At 46.9% G+C, this 17,127-nt stretch overlaps 1 protein-coding gene across 4 annotated transcripts in view; it reads right to left on the bottom strand.

Moving 5' to 3' along the window:
• Positions 1 to 389: 389 nt before the first annotated feature.
• The window catches only part of LOXHD1 (lipoxygenase homology PLAT domains 1), a 202,333-nt gene continuing 185,595 nt past the window's right edge, over positions 390 to 17,127 (bottom strand). For 2 of the 4 annotated variants that reach the window (XM_047769423.1, XM_047769422.1), the window contains 4 exons: positions 14,495 to 14,665; positions 7,054 to 7,186; positions 4,541 to 4,699; positions 880 to 1,375 (listed from right to left, as the gene is read on the bottom strand). In XM_047769423.1, the coding sequence (XP_047625379.1) occupies positions 895 to 1,375; positions 4,541 to 4,699; positions 7,054 to 7,186; positions 14,495 to 14,665 (944 nt within the window). In that variant the 3' untranslated portion in view covers positions 880 to 894. Of the gene's footprint in view, positions 635 to 879; positions 1,376 to 4,540; positions 4,700 to 7,053; positions 7,187 to 14,494; positions 14,666 to 17,127 lie in introns of those variants that run through there. The other 2 variants (XM_047769424.1, XM_047769425.1) reach the window with 2 other exon arrangements.

Here is a 17,127-nt window from a genome sequence, read left to right on the forward strand (position 1 = left end):
ATCATATCCCCCTTGAGGGCAGAGAACACATCTTCATTTTTTTCTCACTGCTTCTCGGCTCTCAATCCACATTGCCCACAGCAAGCCACAGGTGACACGTGCTAAACAACACCAATGCCCTCCTCACCTCCCAGCTGGGGTGCAGCAGGGACTAGCTGTTCCAGGCACCTTCTCCTGCCCCTCACCACTGCCCCCCTACCCCCTGCCCCACCACACCCCAACACCTGCTCAGGTCTCTGGGTCTGAACTTTGTTATTTCTGGCTGGGGCAGCCGGGGGGCACTTGGCAATGTGTTCTTTGTAAAGTGATGGAAAGAATCATGTACCTTTTCACAGACTCCTAAGTTCCCCCCACAGCTGAAACTCTTCCTCTTGATGTTTTTCTCCCTCTGCCACCGGGAGTTATTGAAACTGGGAAAAAGGATGCATTTCTAAGTGAGCAGATGCCAAGATGAGTTCTTTGCCGAGTGTGGTTGGTAATAATTTAATTAGCCCAGCTTTTTTGGGAAAAAAGTGTTAATTAGTTTTTGCTTAAAATACATCATCTTGATGGCCTCTTCTTCCCCACTTCTATCCCCTGGGTGAAGCCCCAATTTCCCATCCATGCCTGGCAGCAAGTCTCAGCCTAGTCACCACTGTTATGGAAAGAGAAAATGCAAAAAGTTATTTTTGTGCAACCACGAATTATGCACATGTTGGTGGATTCCTGTAGATCCAGGAGGTGTGGGACAGGGCAGGACCACACAGGTGTGTGCCCACAATGGCCTCTAAAGGGCTATGGATGGAGCCCTGGGGCCCCAGCCCCATCCCAGCTTCAGGAGGCTTTCGAGGATGGACTGAGATGGCAAGTGTGGTTGAGACAAAGTGGTGGGAGAGCGAAGGGGGCCTCTGGCCCTCAGACAGAAGGGAAGAGGTCTCTCCAGGTGAGCCCGTCGCCGCGCTTCTTGTCCAGCCACCTGCCACAGGTGAAGATGGTGGCCACCCCGGTGCTGGTGTTGGTGACCTCCACCTTGTCCACCAGCCAGCCCGAGCAGTATCCACTGCTATCGTGCTCCAGCCGCACCTTGCGCAGCTCGCCCAGCTCCAGCGTCTCCAGGAAGAAGCGGTCGGTGCTGCCCCGCTCAAACAGGTTGCGCATCTTCTGCTTCAGCTCCCGCTTGCCCGTGTCACCATTGGCCCCAAAGATGGTCACAAAGACGTTGGCGTCGGTGCCCGCCCCCGGCTCGTAGCCCGTCGTCACGATGACCTCGTACTTGACTGGTACCAGGTTTTGGACCTTGCTGGCAAAGCTCTCTGTTGTCTTGGTGACCTCGAAAACCTTGAAGTACTTCCGCTTCCTCTTGAGGGGGATGAGGCAGTCGCAGTTAAAGAAGTACCTGGGTGGAAGAGGGCAGGACGGGGGGCGGAGCTTAGTGCGCAGCAGCCAAGCCCCACTCCCTCCCCCAGGACCCTGGTCCTCTGAAAGTGATTCCTCCCCCAGGTGACCGGATATTAGGATAGGAAACATCTGCATTAAAATATGAGGATGGGTCTCGTTTATGTGGAAATCGACAGTGAGTGACATCTCTTTTTAGTTGCTCCTTGATTGTCCTTTTATTTTCCCCTCACACTCCATATACATGCACTGGCAACTCCCACTGATCCCATCTTTAAAACAGACCCAGAGTCAGCCCTCCTTAAAAAAGTACACACTACCTCACCATCTGCCCTGCTGTCTCTCTGGTCCAGTCAACACCGGCCTCTACTTGAAATGTGTCAGCCTCCTAAGTGATCTCCCTGCTTCTTGATACCTACCGTGACTTCTCTTCACAGCATCCAAGTGATCTCTGATCCTGTGGAGATGTTAGCCCAAGAATGTCATTCTTCCACTCAGATCCCTCCACTGGCCTCCCACAATAAATAAAAATCATCATCTTACAAAGGCCTGCAAGACCTCTCACATGATCTGACCTTCCTCCCAGAATTTGCCTTTCTGACCGGTTACCTGCCCTGCTCTAAGCTCACTCCATGGCAAAGAGGCTGATCCTCTTGCCTCTTCAAAGTGACTGATGAATGTTTTTACCTGGTTAACACCTGCAGAGGAGCAATGGGATCCAGAATGACAATCCCAGGCAAAGCCAAGAAGAAATGTATGCTCCCAAATCCCTTGCACTTGGCTGACTTTATGAGTGTGTGTGTCCCACACACACACACACACACACACACACACACACGCATGTGCTCATGGACAACATAGTACAAAGGGGTAAGAGAAAGTCCTCTTCTGAAAAAACTTCTACCAGCAGAAGCAAGTCCAAGGCCAAGAGAAATGGTCTTGGACCAAAAAGTCCCTTTTCTACCCCCACTCCCAATGTTAGCTTTTGGTAATGATATTGAGTCCGATAAATACCAAGGAAGAAGTCAGAGGGCCTGGTGGGAACACACTACATAAGGCACAAAGGGGTCTGGGTCTACCCTGGCCCTGCCACCTACCACCTGTGTGACCTTGGGCAAGTCACATCCCCACTGATCTTGATTTTCCCACAGGCAATGCTAGAAGTTTGGACTGAACAACTGCTCTGTTTTTTTTCCCCCACCCAAACTGCTAATATTTTCACAGCTTTGAAAATATTCCTGGCACTGGCTAATGACTTCAGGAATGCCGTCTTAAAAAGGTGTGCCCAGTGGTACAAAATCAATGGTTAGTTGAAAATCCATGGCAGCAAAAAGAATTTATTTGGTTTCCGCATGCTCACTACATGCCTTGATTTTGCATTCCTGCATCTCATTGACTCCCATGACAACCCGGGGTTGTAGACTTCATCCTCCCATTTCACAGAGAGGTAAACAAAGGCTTAGAGAAGGGAAGTCACTTCCCAAGGTGACCCAGAGCTGGGGCCCAGAACCAGCCTGCCTGGCCACCTGAAGAACAGCCATTTAAAGACACTTCACAGGAAATCCTTATTCCGCCTTGAGAGCTTTCTTCCCCCAACTTATCACTTGATAAACTTGGATTGTTACTTACCACATTTTCTTAGAGGCAACATAATTGCATTCTTTGCTTAAACATTTACTTAAAATGTATGTCTTTATGCAAATGCTCACTAATATACATAATTCTATATAAATACACAAGTCATGGGATCATAGGCATGTTTTTCTAAATGCACTTTTTTCCCTTTCCTTTTTGCTTGGCTCTATCTCCTTTTCTCCCTCTTTTCCCCTTCTGCATCCTGCCCTCACCTCAAATAACCCAGGTACCAGTTGTGGATGCATCCTTGCAAAATGTGCCTCCATTTCACCCAACCCTGCACAGACCCCCAGAGACGCAGACACATGTGGGATGCCAATGTTCCCTTTACAAAATGGCATTGCATAATACATGCTTTCCCATATCTCACTTTTCTACCTCAACAATACTTCCTTGGAATTGCCCCAAGTCTTCTGGTACGTATTTCATTGGTTTTTTTTTAATTATTTATTTATTTATTTATTTTGTCCTTTGTCTATTGAGGGTCGCACCTGTGGCATATGGAGGTTCCTAGGCTAGGGGTCTAATCAGAGCTATAGCTGCCAGCCTAAGCCAGAGCCACAGCAACGCTAGATCCGAGCAGTGTCTGTGACCAACATCACAGCTCATGGCAATGCCAGATCTTCAACCCACTGAGTGAGGCCAGGGATCGAACCTGCAACCTCATGGTTCCTAGTCGGATTCGTTTCTGCTGTGCCACGACGGGAACTCTGGTGCAATTCTTGTGAAAGGCCTTGCCAGGAGCAGAGCCAGCCCAGAGTGGGCACGAAGGGGCTTGGGAGGGGCCGGCAGCGGTTCTGGGGGAGTCCCAGCAGTGTCACTTGCTCCTGGGGTCCACCCTCCCCCATGCACACACTGCCCTTGGCTTCCCCTTCCTTCTCTCCTGGCTTCTTCTCAGGGCCTTTCCTGCCTTCCAGAGCCTCAGGGCTCTTTCTGGCTTCCAACATGGTTACCAAGTGGTTTTAATTAGAAAAACTGATGGCTGTGAACTGTTACCCAGGTAACTAAAACCCTTAATCCTCCAGAAATGCCCGAGTCCCCAGAAGGCCCTGGTGGAGGAAATGCAAAGCTCCTTATTGGGGGCCTTCTTGCCTGTGGGCCATGGGATTATGGTTGGTCTCAGGCCCCTACTCTGCCCACACGTGTGCTGGGCTTTCACTCTGACTGTGGAGCAGCAGGCTTCAAAGCTGTATTTCTTTGTCCTTATACAGTGATGGGAGGGGAAAGGAAGGAATGCCTCAGCTGCCTGGCATCATCTGACGGGCTCAGCATCCTTCCAAAGAAGCCTGGATTAAAAGGCGGGAGCACCCAAGGTCATCTGGTCTACCACCTTGCCTCTGGTTCAGAAAGCTTGAGAACCACTTCAACCGCCTCTTCCCTTCCTGCCTCCTATGCCTCCTGAGTGCTGTGACTTCAGCCTTTAGGGGACATCTCCCTGGACCACCCCTCTCCCACTATCTTGCTGGTGGTCTGGCCCCTTCAATTATGAGGGCGGGCCTTTCCTGGGGGTAGGGGTGGGGCCCAGACATACACGTTGCCGTACTCCATCTCGGTGATGGTGATGGTCTTGACATGCCAGACCAGCTCTCTCTTGGGGATGAATCGGTCCTCCCTGGCGAGGTGGCCCACGCAGAGGGAGGCAATGTCCCCCAGGTAGATGCTGTCAAACTCAAATGTGTCTGTGGTCCCCCTGCAGGACACAAAAGTATGACCAGTGAGAGCCGCCTGTGCCCACTGAAGGAAGTAAGCATTTATTGAGTGCCTACTGTATTCTAAGCACTGGTCTGAGGACTAGGGATAGAATGGCAAGCAAGACCTGAGGTCAGGCCTCCATTGATCGAGGGATTCAGTCCAGTTTTGGATCAAGACAATCACAACCAGAAATTCCCGTTTGGCTCAGTGGTAAAGAACCTGATGGTAAAATATTCATGAGGAGGCAGGCTTGATCCCTGGCCTCACTCAATGGGTTAAGGATCTGGTGTTGCTGTGAGCTGTGGTGTAGGTCACAGATGCAGCTTGGATCTGGTGTTGCTGTGGCTGTGGCATAGGCTGGCGGCTACAGCTCCTATTCAACCCTTAGCCTTACAGGTTTCCAACCTCCATATGCTGCAGGTGTAGCCCTAAAAAGAAAAAGAAAAAGAAAAGAATCAAGGTGGAATATTACTCAGCCATAAAAAACTATGGACAAAGATATTATCACACCAAATGAAGTAAGTCAGACAGAGAAAGACAAATATCCTATGAGATGACTAATACATGGAATCTAATAGAAACACAGTAGAACTTATAAAACAGAAACAGACTTAAAGATTTCAAAACCAAATTTATGGTTACCAAAGGAGAAATGAGGAGGGATATATTAGGAGGTTGGGATTGACATATACACACTACTATATATAAAACAGATGAATAACAAGGACCTACTGCATAGCACAGTAAATTTACTCAATACTGTGTAATAACCTATATGGGAAAAGAATCTGAAAAGGAATGGTATATTTGTATGTATAACTGATTTACTTTGCTGTATGCCTGAAATTAACACATCTTTGTAAGTCAACTATATTCCAATAATTGTTTTTTTTTAAGTAGCGGGGTGGGGCCATCTGCAGTGGTAGGTCAGCACGGACCATCCCACACAGAGGGAGTTTGAACAGAAGGTACAGTGGATGGGAGGGGGAGACGCTGTGTAAGCAGTTGTGATGGGAGCGGGGATGCAGAGGCACCTGAGTGGTTCAGAGGTGGTGCCAATGCACAGGAGGAGGTGAGATTCTCAGGCTTTGGCCGGCCAGGGGTGCTGAGCAGAGGCACCGCTCCTTGAGACCCAGTTTTGGTTTTCTTATGAAGCATCTTAAAGGCTCTCTCTGCCCTCCCTCGTTTTAACTAGAATAGAATTCTCTGCTGACTTACATGATCCTTTTTCGTGTTTATGGGTAAATATATTCCTTTTCAGTTCAACTGTGAGCTACTCATCTGCATGGACTCGGGATAACATCAATGTAGTTCCTGGCCGTGTAGAGGGCTTGCTTTAATTAATTGATTGATTTTTTGTGGTAGTTTGTGTGTGTGTGTGTGTCTTTAGGGCTACGCCTGTGGCATATGGAAGTTTCCAGGCTAGGGGTGGACTTGGAGCTGCAGCTGCTGGCCTAAGCCACAGCCACAGCCACAGCAATGTGGGATCCAAGCCCGGTCTGCAACCTACACCACAGCTCACCAACTCATGGCAACACTGGATCCTCAACCCATGGAGTGAGGCCAAGGATTGAACCCCTGTCCTCATGGATGCTAGTCGGATTCGTTACCACTGAGCCACAAACAATGGGAATTCCTTGTGGTCCTTTTCCATTAACTTCTTAAAAATTGAAACACATTCAACATACACCATTGTATAAATTTAAGATATACAACGTGTTGGTTTGAAACAGTTCTGTGTTGTTCCATGATTGCCATTGCAGTGGCAATTAGCACTTCCATCATATTAAATAATTATCCTTTCTTTCTAGTAGTTGGCATAATTAGGTTCTAGGCTCTTGAAGAGGGCTCTCTTTTATCTTATTTTATTTTAATTTTTTTGGGTTTTTTATCTTTTTAGGGCCGCACGTGCGGCACATGGAGGTTCCCAGACTAGGGGTCTAATCGGAGCTATAGCTGTCGGCCTACACCACAGCCACAGCAATGCCAGATCCAAGCAGTGTCTGTGACCTACACCACAGATCATGGCAATGCCGGATTCTTAACCCACTGAGTGAGGCCAGGGATCAAACCCGCAACCTTATGGTTCCTAGTTGGATTTGTTTCGGCTGCGCCAAGACGGGAACTCCAGGGCTCTCTTTTAAATGACAGTCCCCTCCCTTCCCTTTTCTAAATCTCCTGGTTTCATCCTTAGGAGCGAGAATGGCGTTGGTACACAGTGGGTTCTCAACAAGTTCTTGCTCATTAGGCCCATCTGTATACTCATGGCCCCACTAAAAGAGTTCCTTCTTGGGGTCCCTCTCTTACCCATGCCACCCATCACTATTCCCCAGTGGGTACCCGTCTTCTTACTTCCTAAAGGCCCGCTGTCTAGAAGAATTTTCCACCAGAAACTCCTTGGATCGGTTTTTCCTGCCCTCCAGGATGAGCCAGACGTTCTCCCTGGTTTCGCCTCCATTGCCGGTTTCTATGACGATCTCGTAGGCTGTGGGGCAGAAGGTGGGAGAGGGTCAGCTCAGGGGAGCAGCGCCCGCTCTTAGGGCAGCCAACTGGCAACTTCTTCCTGGTCCTACATCTGATCTTAGGCTACAGCCTGAGGTGTGTGTGGGGCAGGTTAAAATTGCTATAATTGAGGCACTACAAATAGAACCTGCCTCTACTTGGGGGCTATAGCAGTGTCTCCAGGTTATGTGCAGTAGAAACCTTTTTGCTGGGTGAACATGGGAGCTGCTGGGAGTGAAGAAGCACATGCCCTGCCTCCAAGAACCAGGAGGTGGAGGTGAATTTTCAGAGAGATGCTGGGGTCTGGATCTTAGGGACGGAGGAGTCTGAGATGGAAAGTAGAGATCTATGCAAAAAGAAGGGAAGGGAGGCTGGGTCCAGCTACAGAATCAGGAAGGGAATACGCAGGCAAGCAGGACTCTAGGAGAGCCTCACACTTTCTCTAGCAAGCAGTCTCACTCCCGCCCTGTCTTAGTTTTCACCCCTGTGTCACATTCAGCATCATAGCTTCCCTCCCCCACTTCCTTTCATCCAAACTTTGTTAAGTGGGTGCCAAGTGTCAGGACTGGGCTGGACTCTGGGAGACACTAGACTTCATCTCTAGCCCCAGACTGCTCCTAGGACAGAATAACCTATCAAAAGGGTACCACGGGAGAGAGGATAAAGCTGGTTTCCATGAACCCTCTGACCTCACCTTCCAGTACTTTCTCTCTTGCTCACTCTCAATTGGTCCGCACCCTCTTTGGTGCTCCAGGAGCACTAGGCACACTCTTGCCTTAGCACTCTGCCTGCAGGGCGACCCTTTTCTCTTCCCACCCCCACACATGTTAACTTGGCTCAATCCCTCACCTCCTTCCCACCTACTGTAGCCTGATATTCCTTGCTCTTCTGCCTGCCCTACTGTGCTCTATGAGTATTATCTTCTCTTGTCCTTATCGCCTAGTACCTTCTAACAAGCTAAGCAGTTGACCTATCATTTTATTGTTTATTGTATTTCCCTCTCCCACCCGAATGAGGACAGGGGTCTTTGTTGTGCTCACTGATACATCCCAAGTGCCCAGGACAGTGTCTGGCACATAAACGTTCAATAAGTATTTGTTAAGTGAATAAATGAATGATTGGACTAATGACAGGAAGCTTTAGGAAGAAGGTGGCAAATGAGCTTGGCCTTGAAGAAGAATCATGATTATGATCAGCATAAAACAAAGAGGGGTGCTCAAGGAGGAGGGAGGAGCCTAAGCAAAGTTACTGAGGAGCATGAGAGAGGGGCTTGAAATCTCCATGATCCAGCCCTGCTCCCCAGGGACAGGGCTGGGCTAGAGGTCACATGCAGGAGGACACAAAGTTTGCTTGAAGGGTCCCCTATGCATAGAGCAGTAAGTGAATCACCGAAGATTTGGGATTCTGGATCCAAAGGGATAGTTCTATTTCTGTGTTTTTATCTCAGAGACGTGACAAAGACAGGAGGGATGGTGGTGCCTACAGCTCAATGTAATGTCCATCCTGGTCTCTCAACATTGCCTCTGTGACTTCTCCCAGGCCACGGGGAGAACGAATCTGGGCAAAGAGCTCACAGGAGGGGACAAGATCCACAGAGAGGACAAGCCCAGGAAGAAGAGCAAGGCTCTGCAGGCCAGAAAGATTGCATACCAGGGATGTGAAATGGCTGAGCCATGGGGGTGCCCGAAGCTATGCCAGGGAGGGGGTGCTCTCATGGCCATTCTGCTTTCCCAGCCAAGGTACCTCTGCAAACCAGACATCCATGGGTTCAAAGTAGATCCTGGGCACTGTAGAGGAAAGGTTTTGTCAATGCCCAGGAGAGGAGGTGGGGAGCGCTAGGAACCCATTTGCTCCCTACGGTTAACTCAAGGCAGAGATGCAAGAAATGGAGTGTGTGGATCATAACTGGACCAAAGCCAAGTCTCTTGTGACCCTGAGGAGAAGGTAAAGAAGGAAGGTGTGAAAGCGAGGACAAGGAGGCAGATTAAAAACAAAGGTGTCTGGTTGCATCAATGGTCTTTCGATCAAAGTCATTTCATCAATGCCTTGATAAAAATGTGGAAGGCATGACTCAGCTTTGTTTATAGCTGCTGGGAGGAAAGGACAGGGGAGAACCAGAGACCTGACAGAGCGGGGCAGTCAGAAGCCCAGCCCAGGCTGGGCCAGTGAGAGGCTCACCCTGTGCCGCATCCTCAGGGAATGAGCCTGGCTAGAAAAAGCAGGACCATCAGCAGAGCTACTGTGGGTTCAGGGGCATGGATGTCGTTCAGGTGGCAAGACAGGAGAGAGCAGAGCCGGCTCCTCTCAACATCTTGCCTGTATGCAGGGCATGGAATCTGCAGAGGGTGATGAACAAGCCACTTAGGATGTACCAAGAGGAGCCAACATCCCATCGCTGGAGCATCTCCTGAACAGACAGGTGTTGCCTTGAGGTCAGGATGGCAGGGCCCTGTGAGGCAGAGGAGTGCTAGAGGGCCCCTGGGCATCTGGTGGGCATCTGGAACTTACTGCTCCACATCACCTTTCCCACCTCACATTGTCAGGACTGTTCTTGGCTCTGGGGAGCTCCTTCTGCATAGGCTGAGAGTCCCAGGCCTGGACAGGCAGAATTAATCCTGGGAGACATTCTCTTCCCTCCCACAGGCTGTTGAGAAGGCTATGGGGTTGGGGATGGCCATCTTCCCACAACATAGAGAAAGAAGCTGTTGAGAGGCAAAGGGAGACAAAGACATATTGAAATCATTGGCATCTCTGGAGATAGCCAAGTCTCAGCCCACTCTACTTGGACCTTCCAAGTTCTGCAAACCAATACGCTCCCTTTTTGCTGGAGCCAGCTTAGGGCTGGGCCTCAGGCATGTACAGTCAAGACCCATGACGACTTCTGAAATTTTGTGTTTGACCCCATGGGAACTGCCAAAGGATAGAAACTTCAAGAACATAACTATGGGGGCGTTCCCGTCGTGGCACAGCAGAAACGAATCCAACTAGGAACCATGAGGTTGCGGGTTTGATCCCTGGCCTTGCTCGGTGGGTTAAGGATTTGGTGTTGCCATGAGCTGTGGTATAGGTTGCAGACGTGGCTCGGATCTGGTGTTGCTGTGGCTGTGGAGTAGGCTGGCAGCTATAGCACTGATTCGACCCCTAGCCTTGGAACCTCCATATGCCACAGGTGCGGCCCTAAAAAAAAAAAACAGGAAAAAAAAAAAAAGAACATAAATATGGGAATTCCTCTGTGGTGCAGCCGGTTAAGTGTCTAGCATTGTCACTGCAGCAGCCTGGGTTACTGCTGTGGAGCAAATTTGATCCCTGGCCAGGGAACTTCCACATGCCACAGGTGCGGCCCAAAAAAACCAACCAATCAACCAACCAACCAATCAATTAACCAACCAAACAAACAAAAAGCCAAAACAAGAACATAAATATAAAGATGCTTGTTTTAACAGAGCTGCAAAAAACCAACTGAACAAAAAACTGAAATAAGACCATAAAGATGATTTTTTTTTTAAAACAGCGCTGCCTGGTGGAAGAGTGACTCCTCCTCTGGGGAGCTGGCCATCAAGCTGGTCTGTATTTGTGCTGGAAATGTTGCAGATAAGGTGGACTAAGCAGCCCTAAAAGGCTTCAGGTGGGGATGGATAGGAAGGAGGAGGGCTGTGAAAAGGGAGGCACTGGTCCTGCTGGAGGATGTCCCAGAGAGAGAGGGAGATTTCTGTCCTCCCAGGTGTGCGAGTGTGTGTGTGTGTGCATGAGGGTGCATCTGTATGTGGGTGTGCTGTGTACATGCGAATGAGCATATGACTTAGCCTGGACCGATTACGACAGAATCTCTGGGATGAGACAAAGACATTATTATTATTATTATTGTCTTTTTAGGGCCTCACCCATGGCATATGGAGGTTCCCATGCTAGGGGTCTAATCGGAGCTGTAGCTGCCGGCCTATGCCACAGCCACAGCAATGCCAGACCAAAGCCGCGTCTGCGACCTACACCACAGCTCACGTCAATGCCAGATCCCTAACCCATTGAGTGAGGCCAGGGATGGAACCTGTATCCTCTGGATACTAGTCAGATTTATTACCACTGAGCCACAATGGGAACTCCAGAAAATAATATTATTTGAAGATTGCCAGTGGCTTTCAGCTTTGCCTGAATGTTGGAATCATCTGCAGAGGCAGATGCTTGCAGAGGATAGGGAGCAGCTTCTGGAATTGCTAACAAGAGTTGGAGGTAAAGGCAGGAAATAGAAGGCTCAACAAGGTGGGGCAATTGATCAGTCTGGAATGCCGGCCAGGTCCAATAAGGAAGAGGGAGCCTGAAGTGGTACGATAAGTCCACATCTAGGAATAAGGTCTCAGAGCCCTCCTAGCAATGGCTAGGCCCTATGTGTGTCACTTCACCTTTCTGGGGCTTTGTTTTCCTTACCTATGCTATAGGGGGGTGAATCTGCCTCCATTTAGCCCCTGGGGAGGGACTGGGGTAGCGAGGACCTGGCGAGAGCAGGGGATGTGTGGAATGCTTTCACACATGCCAAACCCTGTTCAAGTATGTAAGGGTCTTTATTCTCACAAGCTGAGTGCCCAGAGGTGTCCCTGGGCTCACAGACATAGAATGCAATTGTCACAAGGGCAGGGTCTCCATTTTTGTCATTGGGGCATCCCTAGAACTCAGAATAGGCCGTGGCACTTAGTAGGTACTCGACAAGTATTTGCTGGGGGCTTTAAAGAAAGGTAGCTGAGGGTTGGAATGTTTGGCTCCAGTTGTGTCCCTGGCTCCCCTAGGATAAGCCTCCATCTGAGGACATGGGTGTTACAGTCTGTCCCCTTCTGGGCAGACTTGAGGGTACCACTCTGTGCTCTGCATGCTCCTGGTAAAGACAGACTGACCCAGGCCATTTCCTGGGCTCCCATCTCTGGCCCACACACATCCTTATAGAATCAGCACAAGTGCTGCTTCCCCTCTGCCATTTCTCTGCCAACCCAAATCCTGCAGGTCCTAGCAGGTGTTTGGCAGGAAATCTGTGAAGGAAACCTCCATGGGTATGCTCAAAGCCTCATGAATCTCTCCTCCCCTAAATGCCAGTGACCCAAGGAAACTCCACTGCTCATGTTAGCACTTGCGTAAGGGGCTTAAGCTTCTCCCTCTAATGAGTTTGTGAGGCTCCAAAGAAAAGCACTGACTGCCTCTTCTTCCATTTGTTGAGCACTAATTGTGCACCTACTAAGTTCCAAAGGCTTACAGAGCTACAGAAGTCCACAAACATAAGCGATTTTGTCCTTGACCTTTAGGAGCTTACAGCTGTGCAGAGAGGCCAACACATATGCAAAGGTCAATACAAATAAACTAGAGATCACAGAGCAGTGTGCATCACTCATAGCACCTAAAATAAGACGTGGTACCCAGTAATTCCCCAGTAAATGAAATTACAGAAGCTGGAGTTCACCCTCTGAATTAGGGCAGCCCCATGCATTAAAGCTTCCAGATGAGCAGTTGGTCCTTGTTTGAATGCTCCTATCAGTGGTCACAACCTCTTGAAGCAGCTAAGTCCATCTTTGGGTAGTTTGGATAGCACGATGGAGAAGGCTGAGTAGCTTTCCACCAAAGATCTATGCTTTGCTTCCATGGTAGACAGTGCTTACCTGGGAGGGGCAATCCAGCCAGGCACTACATTTCCCAGGTGCCTTTACATCTAAGTGGAGACAAATGACTAACAGTCTCAGAGCCAGATTAAGCCTCACAAACCACCAACCCCCTTATCTTTCCAAGGACCAATGGTTCCGGAATGTTGACTGCCCTACATTTTGGCTTTGTTAATCTTCAACCCCAGCCCTGTATAGGAACATTCTCACCCTTTCTTTCTACCCTTCCCATGACTTTATCTTGGAACTTTCGCCTCCTCTCCTCCTACCCCTCCCATGTAGCCTGGTGCTAACCCTGACACTGGTTACTTCAGCCACAAGGCCCCATGAAACCTACCACCCCCCTAATGCCAGAGAACCTGAACCTTCTCTCAGCTCCTGGCCATTTGCTGGTCAATAAATATACTTGAAGCCTCAGTGCTCCAGACTCCCTGCCTCTATTCACTTCAGCTCCAAACCCCTCAGCCCTTTCTTGCTCTAACAGAGTGTGAGTTAATGTGTTAAAAAGATAGGAGAGTGTGCCTTCTCTATGCTCTCTCTTTCCTCTGTAAGAAATGTGGGAGCCTCATGTTGAAAATGGCAGATGATGAGAAGAGCTTGGGTCCTTGAATCAGGTGTAGAAGGCTTCTTGACAAACAGCCACACCAGACTATTTATTATATGACTGAGGAAAAAAATGGTAGTACTAAGTCATTGAGATTTGAGGATTTATATCGTACTGCAGCTAGTGTTGCCTTAATAACTAAGGTTGGAAAATCCTTTCTTATATCAGGCCCTGCTTTTGATAAGCTTTCTTCAAATCTGTTGTACCTAGATACTGGCATCTGTATTAAAGAAACACCTCCTGGGAGTTCCCATCATGGCTCAGCAGAAACAAATCTGACTACTATCCATGAGGATGTGGGTTTGATCACTGGCCTTGCTTGGTGGGTTAAGCATCTGGCATTGCTGTGAGCTGTGGTGTAGATCACAGATCCCACTCAGACCCCGAGTTGCTGTGGCTGTGGTGTAGGCTGGTAGCTACAGCTGCAATTTTAACCCCTAGCCTGTAAACTTCCATATGCTGCAGGTGATACCCTAAAAAAAAAAAAAAAAGAAAAAAAAGAAAAGAAAAGAAAAAAAACACATCCCTCGTCCTTGATGACATCCACCTTAGGGACAAATTACTCTTCCTTTTTAAACATCCCCTGAGGAAGGAATCAAAGGGAAAGTGGTTGGTGGATAGCCTGGCCCTTCCGCACATTCTGGTTCCAGGAAGGTTTGATTTGGCAGCTACTGCCAGAGACATCAGTTGAAGAGAGTCCATAACAAAAAATAATAATAAATTAGAGGGATCATCACATCAAACTACTCAGTCTAGCCCTCAAGGCAGGGTGAACTGGTCCCCTATGGGTTTTCCTACTACGCAATCAGTCTCTGTGACTTGACCCCATGAGGTGGCAACCAGCACCACGCAGTTCCATGTTCACCAAGCAACATTTCGAGTGTTTACTTATGCATATCTCCAATATTACCTCCTTCAGTGGGCATCTGAGTCCCCTTCCGGAAAGCTGTGAGTTCCTTCTTTATATTTTCCAACATTGTTCATACCTCCCACCTGAGCTAATTCTGCATATTCATCCTAGGCTGAATCTGAGACTAGTTTCCCCACGTACTGGTCTCCTCCAGCTCATCATGGATCTCATTGTTGGCACAGGCAAAGTCACGGACCGTCTGTCCATCACCCACACTCTTGGAGAGCCAGCAGTCACATTGGAAGCGGAAGGTCTCATCTCGGGAGTTGTCCTTCACGTCGACATAGCTCAGGTGCCAACCAGGAAATATCCCTGTGGAAAGAGACATTGGGTAGCAGACATGATAAGAGGAGAATACAAATGCAGAACATTGAAAATGCATTTTAAAATAAGAGAACTGTGAACCAAAATAAGTACAATAGACACACACATAAAAAAGAAATGCAATCCAAACATGACACTGAAGACTGATCCATAATTACACTGGATGTAAATAGATTAAGTGCTCCAACCAAAAGATACAAACTGGCAGAATGAATACAAAAACAAGACCCATATATATGCTGTGTACAAGAGACCCACTTCAGAACACATACAGACTGAAAGTGAGAGGATGGAAGAAGATATTACATGCAAATGGAAATAAAGGAAAGCCAGGAGTAGCAATACTCATATCAGACAAAATAGACTTTCAAGAAAATGGAGTTCCCATTGTGGTGCAGTGGTTAACGAATCCAACTAGGAATCATGAGGTTGCAGGTTTGATCCCTGGCCTTGCTCAGTGGGTTAAGGATCCAGCGTTGCCATAAGCTGTGGTGTGGGTCACAGATGTGGCTTGGATCCCATGTTGCTGTGGCTCTGGCATAGCCAGTGGCTACAGCTCTGATTAGACCCCTAGCCTGGGAACCTCCATATGTGTGGGAGCAGCTCAAGAAAAAAAAAGTAAAAAGACAAAAAAATAAAAGAAAAAAATAAAGAAAATCACAAAAGACAAAGAAGGACACTACCTAATAATTAAAGGATCAATCCAAGAAGAAGAAATAACAATTGTAAATATATATACACTTTACATAGGAGCACCTCAATATATAAGGCAACTGCTGACAGCCATAAAAGTAGAAGTCGACAGCAACACAATAATAGCAGGGGACTTTAACACCTCACTTACATCAAGAGACAGATCATCTATACAGAGAATCAACAAGGAAACAAAGGCCTTAAAATAATACTCTAGACCATATAGATTTAACTGATATTTATTGAACATTCCATCCCAAAGCAACAGAATATACATTATTCTCAAAAGCAAATGGAACATTCTCCAGGATAGATCACATTTTGGGCCACAGATAAAATATTGGTAAATTTTAAAAAGTTGAAATGATCCCATGAGTTTTCTCCAACCACAATGCTATGAGACTAGAAGTCAACTATAAGGGAAAAAACAAAAAACAAAACAGCAAAACCACAAACTCCTGGAAGCTAAACAATATGCTATTGAACAACCAATGGATCATTGAAGAAATCAAAGAGGAAATCAAAACATACTTAGAGACAAATGACAATGAAGATACAATAATCCAAAACCTATGGGACACAGCAAAAGCAGTTCTGAGAGGAAAGTTTATAGTAATACAGTCTTACCTCAAGAAAGAAGAAAAAGCTCAAATAAACAGCCTAATCTTATACCTAAAACAATTAGAGAAAGAAGAACAAAGCCCAAAATTAGCAGAAGGAAATAAAAATAAAGATCAGAGCAGAAATAAATGAAACTGAGACAAAAATAATAGAGAAGATCAATGAAACCAAAAGTTGGTTCTCTGAAAAGATCAACAAAATTGATAAATCTTTAGCCAGACTCATCAAGAAAAAAGAGAGAAGGCTCAAATCAATAAAATTAGAAATGAAAAAGGAGAAATTACAATTGACTGCACAGAAATACAAGGGATAATAAAAGACTACTATAAGCAACTATAAGCCAATAAAATGGACAACCTAGAAGAAATGGACAGATTATTACAAAGGTACAACCTACCAAGTCTGAACCAGGAAGAAATTGAAAATACGAACATACAAATCACAAGTACTGAGATTGAATATGTGATTAAAAACCTTACAAAAAAAAAAAAAAAGCCAGGACTCAATGGCTACACAGGAGAATTCAATCAAACATTCAGAGAAGAATTAACGCCTATTCTTCTGAAACTCTCTCAAAAAAAAAATAGCCAAGGAACACTCCCAAGCTCATTCTATGAGGCCACCATCAACCTGATATAAAAATCAGACAAAGATACCACAAAAAAAGAAAATTACAGACCAATATCACTGATGAACATAGATGCAAAAATCCACAACAAAATACTAGCAATCTGAATCCAAGTACATATTAAAAGGATTGATACACCATGATCAAGTAGGATTTATCCCAGGAATGCAAGGATTCTTCAATATCCACAAACCTATCAATGTGATACACCACATCAACAACCTGAAGAATAAAAACCATATTATCATCTCAAAGGATGCAGAAAAGGCTTTTTACAAAGTTCAACACTGTTTCTGATAAAAACTCTACAGAGAATGGGGAGAGAGTGAACCAACCTCAAAATAATAAAAAACATATATGAAAAACCCACAGCTGACATCATTCTCAATGGGGAAAAATTGAAAACGTTCCCACTAACATCAGGAACAAGACAAGGATGTCCCCTTTCACCACTATTATTCAACAAAGTTTTGTAAATTCTAGCCATGGTAATCAGAGGGAAAAAAAT

The sequence above is a fragment of the Phacochoerus africanus genome, chromosome 2 (assembly GCF_016906955.1).
Source record: "Phacochoerus africanus isolate WHEZ1 chromosome 2, ROS_Pafr_v1, whole genome shotgun sequence".
Lineage (NCBI taxonomy): Eukaryota > Metazoa > Chordata > Mammalia > Artiodactyla > Suidae > Phacochoerus > Phacochoerus africanus.